Source organism: Mastigoproctus giganteus, chromosome 11, assembly GCF_048544385.1.
Source record: "Mastigoproctus giganteus isolate SK-2022 chromosome 11, ASM4854438v1, whole genome shotgun sequence".
Taxonomy (NCBI): domain Eukaryota; kingdom Metazoa; phylum Arthropoda; class Arachnida; order Uropygi; family Thelyphonidae; genus Mastigoproctus; species Mastigoproctus giganteus.
In genome coordinates this window covers 101,774,269-101,789,456 of record NC_143585.1, presented here as the reverse complement: position 1 = coordinate 101,789,456, position 15,188 = coordinate 101,774,269, and the positions used below count along the sequence as shown (strand labels likewise).

Genomic DNA, 15,188 nt, shown 5'->3' with positions numbered 1-15,188 from the left:
GGTCTGGGAATGACCACCGCATATCCTGGAGCAATATGGCCTTAGTTGCTAATGCTCCTAAAAACCAAATAACAACAACACCTTCCATCTTTCAGGATCAGTTCCAGTGACTTTTCCTTACTTCCCTTTACTACTCACCAAATCCCATGCTATTAGGGGCTTGATATGGTCAAAAGTACCCTCAGTGATCATACTTTCAGAAATGGACCTGCTTGAATTCATTATCCAACAACTGAAGAATTCATAGGCTTATATATATTTATTATATGTATGTGTATTTATTCCTATTTTTTATTGTTTTTTTTTAAAGCATTCCTTTGCCAGTGGTCTTGAGAGTCAAGAACCTGATCCTGAAGTTATAAAACTGAATAAAGACCTGTCCAGTATTGATGAGGCTATGTCATCTAGTCTTCTTCCAAGGAAGCTGAAGTCAGTTTCTATTTTCCTTTCTGGCTAGATATATTACTAGATATATGAATCATTTTGTCCTTATTCCTTTTTGGTATATTATTATTTTATTCTTTTTCCTTTTAGATATATAATTAAACATTCTTATTGCTTTTAGATATATTATACAATATGTAATTCTTGTTCCTTTTTGAAATATTTTAGAATTTTTAATGAATAATAAAAAAGTTATACAGGATTATTCACCTAAAATGCAACCTATTTTTCAATAATCTAATTAAAATGCAACCAGTTTTCCATAAATCAATTTTATTAAAAGCAAATATAAAATTTAATTAAAGCTATTACTGAATGTACTGAAAGCATTTGCCTTACTCATAGAAATGCGCATTCCCTTTTTATTAGCATGTTTAGCTTCATTTCATTCAGAGTATGTGGATTGTTTGCATAAGCCTTATTCTTGAGTGTATCCACAGATAAAAATCCAGAGTTGATAGATCTGGTTACTGGGGAGACAACTGTAAGATCTGTCACCTGTGGATTAATCATCAGAGAATTCTGCCAGTAGGTTTGTGGATGTGCACATGTTCAGTTGTTCCATCATACTGAAATCAGCAATATCATTCCATGCACTTTGATTATACAGATGAACTTCTGAATAATCATCCATATACTTTAATAGTTACCATCTTGTGGTAACAACCTTTCTTGTGGGGGGGGGGGCTGAAATGGGTTATGAGAAACATTTATTTCCAGTTTAAAAAAATAGCAAGACCAATTACAGTACTGATTATTAGTTACTGAATGTCGTGCATACCATATTATGCCCCATCTGACATATATAGTTGCAGTGATCTATGTGGCTTTGAGTTTATTCATAACCTGAATTCAATATACATGTTTATTGAATTGCAATTTAACATGTTTAACTTTTTTGTGACAATGTGTATTCCTGTCCCATATTTTCAAAGCTTTGGTATTGATTTTCCAGATCTCAGAATTGCTTCTTAAACTTCCTGCAGATTATCGTTTGTTAAAATTGCTGACTTGCAGTTATGAGAAACTATGCAGTTATGCACACTATTTGTTTTTGAAAACTCTGCACACAGTATGATGGATGGTTGTTTTATTTTGTATGGGGTGTTATTTGTCACTTTTGCAGGCACTGCAAAAGCAACATGATTGGAAAGTAATTTTTCAGAATAAATACATTCTTCTTTGGGAAAATCGGTGTTATGCACCACCCTAATAAATGCTGTACTTCCCCTGAAATACCACTTCTCCCACAACAGAACTGACCTATATCACCTGTCTGAAAATATCTCATTCCATATTTGAAGGCATTGGATGTACTATTGCCATTGTTGTTGTAGTATACACTGTTGATCATCAGGTTGCATGAGAAAGATAACTCTGTATTGTATCATACAAAAAAAATTAGATTCAAAAAGTGACAACAAGCTAAAATTGACTATAAACCGTAAGTAAGCAAATCAGATACTGCTGACATGAAAAGACCATAGAGGTAGGTGATCATAAAGCAGGCACAAAAAAAAAAAAAAAAAAAAAAAAAATCAATATTTATGAGGAGTCATATGTTATTGGTAAAGCTCTTTAACCAGAAGAATGGAAATTCACTTGGTGCACTTTGAGAATATCATTTTCAATATTATGTAACCTATTTTTATAAAATGGGATCAATAATGTGAAGATTTTGGAGGTGGTGGGTGTTTGTCTATAGGCCATGGAAGGTAGTAGCCTTTTTTTAATTTTATTGTTTAGTTAATTATACTTGTTTGGCTGATTTTGTTTTCCATTACTGTCTTGGAAAAGCAGTCCCCCTTGGCAACTTAGTTGACATAATACATCACTTTTTGCCACTCATTTGGAATGGTCTAGGTTTGATTCTCGTTGGACAGCTGGAGGAACTCCTAAAGTGTACTTCAATCAATGCTCTAGTTATTTGATCTCAAATGGAGTAGAGCCCCATTAGTTATTCTGGGTTTACCAGCTGCATAATATGCAAATCAGCCCAGGACCACAAACTTCTACATAGGTGCCTCCGTAGCCAGGTGGGAAGGAGCAGCAGTGCGTAGCACACGCTTCTTGATTAGACCAGGGTTCGAGCCAGTCACCACCAAATATGGTGGATGCGGAAAGGTCAGGGCAAGACCACCGCATATCCCGGAGCAATATGGCCTTAGTTGCTAATGCTCCTAAAAACCAAATAATAAAACCAACAAACAAACTTCTACAGACAAAATGCACATGTGGATATGAGCAACTAGCTCTGGTGAGATTCAAATAATTTAAAATTTGCTTTGGAGAAGCATATCTGTAAACCATGCTTCTGCTTGGTTTACAGGCATATGTTGTTTTTTTTGAGATTTTTTTATGGTCATTGCTTCCTGTATTTCCTCTACAGAGATACTTTGCTTTGGTTGCCTTTCTGGTTTGTGTTGATTGTATATCTGTGTCTAAAGTTTGTAATTTGCCTTCCTTCTTGAAAGGCCCCCAGTGCCAAGCGTTTCCATGGCCGAGCGATTTTTTATAAAGCAATCCAAAGCATTCTCCTTTAAAGGAATCACTCCTCTCTTTAAGTTTGCTATTAGTTTCTCTTAAGGTCTTTCAAAAAGCAAAGTAGACTTCATCTTACAAGTACTAAGTTAAGTCAGGAAAGAAAAGACACATTTCCTTTTATTTTTTATTAGAGTTACTAACCCAACTACCCTGACAATCGCTTGGCCATTCATGGCATTACTCCTGCCTCCCCGTGGCAGGGCCAGTAACCTGAGTGGTAAACCAACCCTCAGGGCCAAAAGGAGTATAAAATGGAGAAAGAAACCTTTTCTCCAGTTGATCCATTGAGATCATCTGCTGATATGCACTAACCTGATCGTGTCTATTTCCAAAATAAAAGACAAAAAAAAACTCCCTATTTCTAAATTAGAAATGCTTGGAAAATGCTGCAGGAACACCAAAGATGGTAAAACGTCTACAGTCTGGAGATCTGCTCGTAGAAACAATAAAACCACAGCATTTAGAAACATTAATGAAACTGACCACCTTTGGCAGAATTCCTGTGAAAATAACACCACATGCCCTCTGAATACCACCAAAGGAGTTATAGCAGAGTGGGACCTCATTAGCATCTCAGAGAAAAATTTTGCAAGAGTTGGCCAGTCAAAGAGTTGTACAAGCCAAGAGAATATTAATCAAGAAAGATGTGCAATTAACACCTACACAGAACATAATACTGACTTTCAGTACCCAAAATTTACCGACAACAATTAAAGCAGGGTATCTAAATTGTCCTATACATCCATATATACTGAATCCCCTCAGGTGTTATAAGCGCCAAAAATATGGACACTCCCAGGTAACATGCCATGGCACTATGATATGCCCAAATTTTGGTTCCACAGAACACATTCAAGCTGATTGTACTTCACCTGTCCCAATTGCAAAGGTAATCATCCGGCTTATTCAAAAATTGTGAAATGTGGAAAGTGGGGAAAAAAAAAATACAAAACAGAGAACAAAGTACATACCAGGAAGCCAAAAAACACGTGCGGTTTATACTGTAATGCGCGTATGCACGAACAACTCAATAGAGTGTTTATATTGCTACTCAGACTGATATCACAGTTCCTCCAAACACTGCAATTGCTGATTGGGCTAGGTCCGTGCTTAATGCTAAGTCACAACCTGCCAAACAAAGTTTACAAGAACAAGGAAGTAATACTCTAATTTCAGTTCCACCCAATATACCTACAACTACTAAAAAAAAGCAGGCGCACTATAGCCCTAGCAGCTCGTGCACCATTAAACCCCCATCTCTCTCTCTCTCTCTCTCTCTCACTCACACACACACACACACACACACACACACACACACACACACACACACACACACACAAATTAAAAAAGTAGATGAGCATATCCAGACCAAAAAGCAATCCCCCATACTTATATGGATGTAGACAACAAGACTGAAACAGAAGGAACTATTGGAGAAACAATGCAATTGTTGCACCATTGGGAAAAATTGATTAAATAAATGGGTTGAGTTAAAATTCGTTTAATAAACAAGGTTAGGAACAATTACATTTTCATAAAGAAGAAGACATGATTACAGAAGATCGGTTTTCCCAAAAAAAAAAAAATATATATATATATATAAAACTGAACGATACAAACAAACTGCTCAAATAAAACAGACAGATCAAAACATAACTCCAAAAACCATGTAATGCAGCACATACTTCAATGGAACTGTAGAGGCAGGCATGCATGCATGCTAATACTGACGACTTATATGACCTGATCAATAGATGTAATCCAATGATCGTTTGTTTACAAGAAACCAATTTAACACGACAGGTAATTCTCTCAAAAATTTCACAACGTATAGGAAAGACAGGAATACATATTTTTCTATGTATATAAGTTATCTTAGAACCATCTGTTTGAAAAAACTCAATATACTTAGAGCCATCTCTGCCATAGCATGGGGTTCAGATAGATACATTTTCCTGCACTTGTATCGTTCTCTCATCAGGTCTCGTCTAGACTGCAGACTTTTCCTGACTCAGCCTGGAAAAGTGTTCTTACAAGACTAAATATCATACAACACAGTGCTCTTCGCACTTCTCTTGGGGCCTTTCCAACTTCCCGGTCCAAAGTCTCTATATAGAGGCAAACGAACCTCCATTCCATCTCAGGAGGAAAATGTTACTCCTTACCTACGCAACCAGACTTAAGCCTTCCAGACCATCCCAATCAACCAATACTCTTCAATCCTGAATGTATAACATTTTATAACAATAAACCCACTGGTAATAGTAATCGTGATATGTAATGCAAGAAAGCAAGTGTATGAGCTTATGTTAGCATCAGCCAAAAAAAAAAAAAAAATCACACAACCATTCCCTCTAAATGTTTGTCTAATTCCTCATTAAATTTATTTAACCTATCAACTTCCACAATGACAGATGGAAGTTTGTTCCAGCAATTAACCACCCATCTATTCTACATCCGCTGCCTAAAGGCAAATTTCTGCACATCTATTCTACATCTGTCTTTCCTCAATTTAAATTTATGGCCCCTTAGGTTTGTAATCTGAACAAGTGGAAGAATCCCATCAGAATTGAGCGTGCTCAATCCATTCAAGGCCTTATCCATCTCAATCAGATCACCTCACAGGTGATCCTTAGTTCCCTTGCCACCTCCTTTGGTGTTAGACTACAAGAGTTGATTCACTGTTGGAACGTACATTTTGAAAACACGCTCAAAAAAACTAAAATACCTGATCCACCCTGGTCCACAAACCTACCTTACTGTGCACATATTTCAAACAATGGGGGAAAAAGTCCCTGGAAAACTGTAACATCAAACAACTGCACGAAGGGCATGCTTATAACAATGTGCAGAGCTGCATATATATACTGATGGCTCAAAATCAGATGCCGCTGTAGGTGCTGCAGCAGTTTTTTCCTCATTCACAGTATCTCTCCCAACTGAATGCAGCAGTTATACTGCAGAACTGTATGCAATCCAAGTAACTATAGATAAGATCAATATCCATCTGAACACCAGTAGTTTGATAGTATCAGAAAGTTTGTACCTTGACCTAGATAAAACACCATTAGGAAGATGCTGTTTTTAATATAAGTTGTCTACATATTCAATAACTAACATGTGAAATTTCATTCCTGTAGGTGACCGTACACCAGAGGTGGAGCCTGGAATCTGAGGAAGTGTGCTGTGGTTGACAAAGTGGTGTATTGAGCAGTGATCAAGTTCCTGCATTTGCCGGGCAAATGCAGAAGAAGAAATGAAAGCTGTGTATGGGCAGAATTGTCCATCCTACGACACTGTAAAAAAGTGGAATCGGGAGTTCATTGCAGTTGTACAAGTGTCTTTGACAAGCCAAGAGAAGGGAGCCCATCAACATCTATAGACAGTGAGACAATTCCAAAGGTTGAGCAGCTGGTGCTGATTGACAGATGTGTAACAGTTCATTTCATCGCAGATGCAGTGGGAATTAGTTATGGGTCTGTCCACAGCATTTTACATGGCCATCTATCTGCACATGTCTGAAGTCTGCACGATGGGTTCCAAAATTGCTGACGCCTTTGCAGAAGCATTGTCGAATGCACTGTTCTCGCCAACTGTTGGATTTGAATAATGCGGATGTTGAGAATATTTTTTGATCAGTTGGTGACAAATTATGAATGCTGGGTGTACCAGTATGATCCGGAAACTAAAGACATGCATGGATGCCGCTTTGATTTGTCTTAGGAAGTCATCAACGAAGTGGAATCGTGGTTTCAGGCAAAAAGTATGGCCTTCTATGATCAAGGTATTAAACAACTGATCCATATATGGGAGAAATGTGTTACTGTACATGGAGAGTACATATAAAAGGACTAAAGTTCCTGTGAAGTTCACCCTTCTAGGGCTATTATTTCTAGGTAAGTGTATGAACTTTTTGATACCCCCCTCGTATATACAGACTCCATGAGTGTGATGTCCACAATAAGTAATAAATTCTCAACCGCACATCCCATAGTAAAAGAAATCTGGTCTAAATTGTTTACGGAATAGGAATCATACTGTAAGCTTCTGTTGGATTCCAGGGCATGCTGGCATTAGTATTAGTAATGGCTGCATGGTGCAAGAAAGCCTATGGCTTATGCTGCACCAGCCAAAAAAAAAAAAAAAAAAAAAAAATCCGAACAAAACAATGATAAAAACAAAAAAAAAATAAATAAATAAAATAAATAACTAAATAATAATAATTAATAAATAAAAAAATAAAATAAAAAATAAATTAAAAAAATAAAATAAAAAATAAATAAAAAGGAAATTAAACCTATCATCCTATGCGCTTCCCTTACCCGAAAGTACTATCCAGATGACCTTTGAATTTCCCCAAACTGTTGGCCTCTACCACCCATGAAGGCAACTTATTCCAGTAATTTATAACTCGCTGGCTAAAATAAAACTTCCTGCAGTCCAATCTAAACATTTCCCCCCGTAACTTGAATTTATGTCCCCTAGTTCTAGCATCATTTATAATCTTGAAAATTTTGTCCTCATTCATTTTACTGATGCCTCTCAGAGCCTTAAACACCTCAATTAAATCTCCTCTAAGGTGTCTAGTTTCCAAACTCTGCAACCCACATATTCGAAGTCTTTCTTCATAAGGACGCCCTTTTGCCAATCTCACCAGGCGAGTTACCCTTCTTTGCACCTTTTCAAGAAGCTCGATGTCTTTCTTTAGGTGCGGTCTCCATACTTGAACACAGTATTCCAAGTGTGGTCTAACATAAGCCTTATATAATGGGATTATCACGTCCCTATCTCTACTTGCATAAGTTCGATAGATCATCGATAGGACACCATGGGCCTTCCTTGCAACGTGTTTACAATGCTCAGAGAATTTCATGTCTGACTGTATCGTAACACCCAAGACCCTTTCCTCCAGTACTGGGTTTAGTTGAACTCCACCAAGTGAATAAGTTTTTTTGGGATTACTGTTTCCCAGGTGTAATACCTTACACTTTGTTGGATTAAAGCACAGCTGCCATTTTTCTGACCATTCCTGAAGTCTATCTAGGTCTCTCTGAAGAAGCTCAGCTTGACAGTGATCATTAACTACTCTACCAATTTTAACATCATCTGCAAATTTAGACGTCATGCCCTCTATCCCTTCATCAATGTCATTGTAGGTAATGAAACCACAGACCAGGCAGCCAAACATCCAAACAGCACTGCAACTCTATCTTACCAAGTACCCTATGTAAATATACTAACACATATCCAACATATCTGTAGAGACCAGTGGTTAAACATTTGGAAGACACATACGAACAATAAATTGTTTGAAATTAAATGTGAACCACAACCATGGAAATCCAGCTATAGGCGAAACAGGCATGAAGAGGTAATACTGGTAAGACTGCACATAGGGCACATACACCTGATCCACTTGTTCCTGCTCATGGGCGATGACCCTCCTATATGCACGCATTGTTCATCATAACTTACAGTTCGACATATTCTCCTATACTGTTCAATTTATTCTTGCATCAGAAATCATACTTTCGGCTCTCTGATGCAAATGCAAGCACTCTTATCACTAAACCACCTGTTGGGAAACAATGCTGATCTGGATGAGCTCTTTACTTATCTTAATCAAACGAGACTATATAAATATTTCTAATGTCAAATAAAGCAAATTTCCAGCATCTATCCAAATACTAGAATAGGTACATTTTGGCCTAAGTTGCCCTTGTGCTGATAAACATTTACACCAACCAACCAACCTTCTTGAAATCCTGATGGAATGCTGAATTGAGAGTTCTTTAAATCAAAATAGATTTTGTTTTGTCTTCAAAAGATGTTCCTTTCATCTGATTTGTCCTTTCAGATCTGTGAGGGCATCATTTTTATTCTTATGCACTCAAGCCAAGTGTGATAAGAAAAATTTGGCTTTTAATTAGAATGGAATGGAAATTCATTGCATAGAAGTAAAAGATTTATTAATAGACAATCTTGTAGGCTTCATCAGTTGCGGATTAGAATATTTACAGGTACATTATATTATAATTTTGAAGATAAATTGTACTGATACAGGGTGTGATCAAAATGTTTGAGGACTGACTGTGTATCTTGAAATTGCTGTGTGGTACTAAATTAATTACCCATTTAACTGCAGTTAGTCTGAATTAGTGTATTGAATAGATGTTTCATGTTCACATTTTAAAATATGAGATTTGAACTTTTACTAAATTTGCCCAAATTTTTTTGTGAAATTAGGGAAAAGTGCAACAGAAACCCACAAAATGTTAATAACAGCTTTCAGAGAAGATACAGTGTTATTCAAAGTCTTTTCAGTGGTTCAAGTTTCATCAAAGATGATTTTTGCTCTGACTGCCCTTCAACTTCAAAAACCAATGCTTCATTTGCTTGTGTTCATGATGCGATTAGATGATAACATTTAACTGTCTGTGATGAAATCGGTATTTCTTATGACACATGTCAATCAATTTTAACACAAATTTTTGAATTCTACTGGCATGGCATTATGCTATAGACAAACTGAAAAACTGAAATAGACACAAATTCAAGGAAATATTCAAAACTAATATCAAATGAGTTATTGTAATCTGAGAACCTGCAGGCTATATTAGGATAAAAATAAATTCAAGATCTAATTCATAGCTAGTAGTACCAGGAAGAAGCATGCCTATGTATAATGAAAACTATGGCCTATATCATTAAAATACCATTTATAATGGAGAAAGAATAAATTACAACCATCTTTTTGAAGTCATGTGATAAAAGTTGGCTACTTAAATATATCATATTGCAATAATAAAATAAAAATAAAACTCAAAAGAAAAATCAGTAAGTTTTTAATTTTAAGTTCTAGTACAACTTAAAGGCAAGAGATTTCACAAGTAAAAGAAGGCCAAAGTGCATAATAATAGTCATATTGTTTATTAACATTGAAATTACAACTAAGAAGCACAGAATAACTAAAAATTAGATAAGAATTTCAAATTTCATATAACTGGACTCTGTGTAATGCTTAAAAACATAAGAATACCTAAATAAAATGTGCACACTGAGCTGAACTAAGAGAAAATATTAGTTTGTAAATTATATTAGTGCCATATCCAGAAATATATATATATAGTATTAGCATATATGGAAGTATATGCAAAATTAGACTGAGTTACAAAATTAGTCTATCAAAAGCAATTAAAATAGACTGAGCTAAATAAGCAGAAAATAATAAAACAAATAATCATAATCAGAAAATAATAAACAAATAATCATGCATGAAAGTGAGTAAACTGTAAAAACCTCCAGTTTGACTTGGCTGAAAATAAAATAAGCAAAATACTAAATAGCTAGTAATATACAGTCAGACCTCTCTTTAATAAACTTCCACATAGCGAAATTTTCTTTGTAGCGAAATTTTTTGATTTCCCCTAGGTCATTACATTGAAAATAGTTTCCATATAACAAAGAAAATTTCCATATAACGAACTGATTTTGAGAGACCTGGGTATGCATCATTTGCACCTCTGGCCTTTAGGCAATAGAGCTGATGCTGTAGAAAGCACAAATTAAGAGCTAAAAGGATTAAGCATTAATCCCTTTAGCTTTTAATAGCTAAAGGTTTTAATTCCACAAATTAAGAGCTAAAACATTTTTACAATTTAATGGTGCCTGTAAAACCCTGCAGGAAGAAACTGGCCAACTACGGTGCTGGATAGAAAAAGATGGAAGTTTGGGGGAGGCCTTTGCCCAGCAGTAGTGGCTAAAAAGAAGTAAAACCTATACAACTTATACACTATTATGGGCGAAGTTCTGCTGGTCAGCTGTCCACAGTCATTGGCAAAGATTAAGGCATGGGCATTGGCTCTGGTCAACCTATTTTCTGCCATAAGCATCCTATTGGAGAATTAGGAGAGAGTGATTTTCCTTTATCTCGGAAAATGAAGAAATGAGTCATCCACACTTTCACTAAATTTCATTTGTCTCTGACCATTTGTAGCTACTATAATAATTTCAGCTTTGTTTTTAGCATTAGCATTAGTAGAGGCATATGATGCAAGAAAGCAAGCTTATTCAGCATTAGCTAAAAAAAAAAAAAAAAAAACAACCACTACTTCCATTTCACCCCTCCATTCGTTCGAAATACCTGTCCAGCTGAGCCTTAAATTTGTTTAGGCTATCAACTTCAACAACAAGCGATGGGAGTCTATTCCACAAACCAACTGCCCGCTGGCTAAAGGCAAATTTCCGCACATCTATCCGACATCCGTCCTTCCTCAATTTGAATTTATGCCCTCTCAGGTGATTATTCTGAGCAAGAGGAAGAATCCCATCGGCATTGAGCATGCTCAAGCCATTCAAAGCCTTATACACCTCTATCAGATCACCTCGCCGATCCTAGTCTCCAGGCTCTGTAATTTGCAAAACTTAAGCCTTTCTTCATAAGAGCAACCCTTTGTTCCATTCACTAATCTTGTTGCCCTTCTCTGTACTCGTTCCAGCAGCTCTACATCCTTCTTGAAATGGGGCCTCCAGACCTGTATACAGTACTCAAGGTGTGGCCTGACCAATGCCTTATACAAGGGAATAATCACATCCCTGTCCCTGCTAGAAAAATTCCTGTATATCATTGACAAGACACCATGAGCTACTCTTGCAGCTCATCTGCACTGCTCAGAGAACTTCATATCTGCCTGCACAATTACCCCCAGGTCCTTTTCATTCTCTACCACTGTCAGCGTAGTACCACAGAGTTGATACGTTGATCTGGGGTTACTGTTTCCCATATGTAGTACTTTACATTTGTCAATGCTAAACTTCATTTGCCACCTCTCAGCCCATCTGTTCAACCTTTCCAGATCCTGTTGCAGCAGCATAGCGTCAGTGGTGTCCTTAACAACCCTGCCAACCTTTGTATCATCTGCAAATTTGGACATTAAACTTGATATCCCATCATCAATATCATTCATAAACACCGAAAACAACAACGGACCCAACACTTGAACCCTGAAGAACTCCACTAATAACATTAGTCCACGTTGAGCAGTGTCCATTGATTACCACTCTCTGGCTTCTCCCCCTCAGCCACCCCTTTATCCACAGCAGCAATTTCCTCCAATGCCACACTTCTCCAATTTGTCTTCCATGCGCAACAGTATCAAAAGCCTTTCTAAGATCCAAATATATAATATCAAAGTTATTCCCTGCATCCAGTTCTTTTGTGACTACATCATAGTATCCAATCAAATTGGTCAGACAAGACCTGCCCTTAACAAAACCATGCTGTGTCTGAACTATAACTGAATTCTTGTCCAGATGATCCTGCAGTGCTTCTTTAACCAGTGCCTCCATTAATTTTCCTGGAACCGAAGTTAAACTAACAGGTCTATAATTACTTGTGTCAGCCTTTGATCCTCCTTTGTGAATTGGGGTTACATTTGCACATCTCCAGTCCATGGGTACCTCCCCTGAGTCCAAAGAAGCTCTCATAACTATGGCTAGGGGTTTGCTTACTTCCTTTGCTGCCTCCTTTAATATAACTGGATAGATCCCATCCACCCCGTGTGCCTTTTTTATGTTTATCCTCAACAATTTCTCCTCCACTTTCCTCTCAGTTATTAGAAAATAATCTAGCTCACTGCCAATGTTTACTTCACCTACGACATTCCCCTTCCTGAATAACTCCTCATGTGTGAATGTAGATGCAAAATACTCGTTTAGATTGTTAGCCACCTGAGCTGGATCCTCAACTGTTGAACCATCAACATCCAGTGGACCAATCTGATTCATCCCTTTCCTTCTTGAGTTTAAGTAGGTAAAGAACTCTTTTCTGTTTTCCTTTGCATCCTTTGCCAAGGATTTCTCATAATTTGTTTTAACTGCTGTGCAGTTAAAACAAAGCTGAAATTAACAGTGTCTAAGAGGAAATCCTTGGGTGTAGTGTGAAAAAGTAGAAGTGTTTAATAGTGTAGATCGTGGCATTAAAAAAAGAAAAAAAAGAAATCGCTTTAAAAGATGTCCCTACCAGTAGTGTGTCAACCATTCTGAAAAACCCTGTTTCGATTCTCAAACTGTTTGAGGAAACGGGACCGAGTCGGCAGTATGCAAAATTATTCCTTTGGGAAGATGTAGATGAAGTTGATTCGAGACCAAAACATGGCCATATCAGGGCTGTTAATAAAAGAAAAGGCTATGGAGTGTGCATCTTTTCTGGGGCACAAAACATTTGAAGCCAGTTCTGGTTGGCTGGACAAATTTAAAGAGCCTCATGGCTTACTCAAAAAAGTTACTTCTGATGAAAGTGGAGTTGCAATCGAAGACTATACTCATTGGAAAGAAACAGTTTTGAAAAAATTATGGAGGACTATGAGTCCAAAGACATATTCAGCATTGATGAAACGTCTATTTTTTAAATGTTTGCCGAACAAGACACTGATTTTTAAAGGTGATAAATTTTTAGGTGGTAAAAATAGTAAGGAGAGAATTACTCTTAGTTGCAAATATGGCTGGTAATGGAAAACTGAAGCTTTTGGTTATAGGCAAAAGTAAACAATCCTGATGTTTCAAAGGAGTCAATTCAGATCTGGACTACAACTACAACAAAAAACCTTGAATGACAAGCAAAATTTTTGAGCAGTGGATTTTAAATTTCGATAGAAAGATTATGAAAGAAAACAGAAAAATCGGGTTGATTGTTCAACAACTGTCCTGCCCACCTTCACTCGGTAATTTCGAAACTTACAAGTGTGAAGCTTGTTTCTTCCTTTTGAATAATTTGTCTTAACTGCTGCCAATGGACCAAGGAATTATCAAGAATTTGAAAATGCACTACCGAATGTGCATACTGAAAAAAATTATACTGAGAATAGAAACCAACCAGATTCGGTTATAGATTTGTGAATGTGAATATCAGAGTTGGCGAAAGTGTGGAGTCAAGATGTGACGGAAACAATGATTAAGAATTGTTTTGCAAAAGCAGCTTTTGCTAAAATACTAATTAACAGAGATGAGAGGGATGAACTGCTAGAAAACATTGAGGAATCTTGGGAAGAGTTCCATGCAAGGTTTGATCAGTGGAGAAATTGTTCTTGATGAATTTTTAGGAGTTGATATGTGATAGTACGTAAATATTCAAGTGACTCCAACATTTTGGAGTGTATTTAGAGAACTAGTGACAATATCGATGATGAGTTGGTTGAAAATGAGGGCGATATTAAACCTTTCAAACAAATGATGGCAGAAGTTGAAACTTCGCATCGAGGCTTTCAGTGGGAAGAAAATGAACAGAAAATATATTTGAGTGTTTAAAGTTTAAACAAATGCAAACATTTTTATGAATGGTGTACCGTAGAATCCAGTGTACAGAAAAAATTAACCAAATATTTTACACATCATTTTTAAAAATTGTACTAATAAATTGTGGGCATAATGTGTGAGTAGTCATTTCCTAATATGTATGTATTAATAAATTGTTTCAAAATGTTAAGAAATTTATTCATTCCCACTTCTTTCCCATCTTTTGCTATATTTCTGAATTTACAGTATTTTTCATTGTTGAAAAGGTCATATTTCTTTATAACAATTTCTGTATAACGAATTTTTTCAAGGGAACAGTTGATTTTGTTATATAGAGGTCCGACTAGTTTATTGGGTATGTCTGAATGTCTGAGTGTAATATTCAAATAGTATAGCTCTTACCTTTTTTTTTTTTTTCTCTTTTTCTTTTTTCTTTTGTTTTTAATTTTTATACACCATAATCTATTAGAGTGCTTGAGGAGGAAGAGTGGGATACTATGTTTATCCTTTTTCTACCACTTATTTTGCCTAATTGTAGCATTTGGTATATACTTGAATAGAGTGGGCCCTTATATCCATCATTAATTGGTTCCATAGAAGTGTAATGTTTAAGGAAACAACTGATAACAAGGATCAATATTCATATGCTTATAATGGTAATTCTTTCCAGGAAATCTATCACTGAACTTATTTTTCAAGTTCACAACATAGAGTGGCGCCTCCGTAGCCAGGTGGGCAGGAGTAGCAGTGCATAGCACATGCTTCTTGTTCAGACCGGGGTTCAAGCCCGTAACCACCAAATATGGAGGATGCAGATAGGTCAGAGAATGACCACCGCATATCCCTGGAGCAATATGGCCTTAGTTGCTAATGCTCCTAAAAACCAAATAACAACATCACAACATACA

At 36.5% G+C, this 15,188-nt stretch overlaps 1 protein-coding gene across 1 annotated transcript in view; it reads left to right on the top strand.

Annotated features, from left to right (window-relative positions):
• Positions 1 to 15,188, top strand: part of Sec8 (exocyst complex component secretory 8) — a 416,647-nt gene that overhangs the window by 366,013 nt on the left and 35,446 nt on the right. The window contains exon 24 of the mRNA XM_090385352.1: positions 311 to 429. Coding sequence (XP_090241478.1) covers positions 311 to 429 — 119 coding nt within the window. The remainder of the gene's footprint in view (positions 1 to 310; positions 430 to 15,188) is intronic.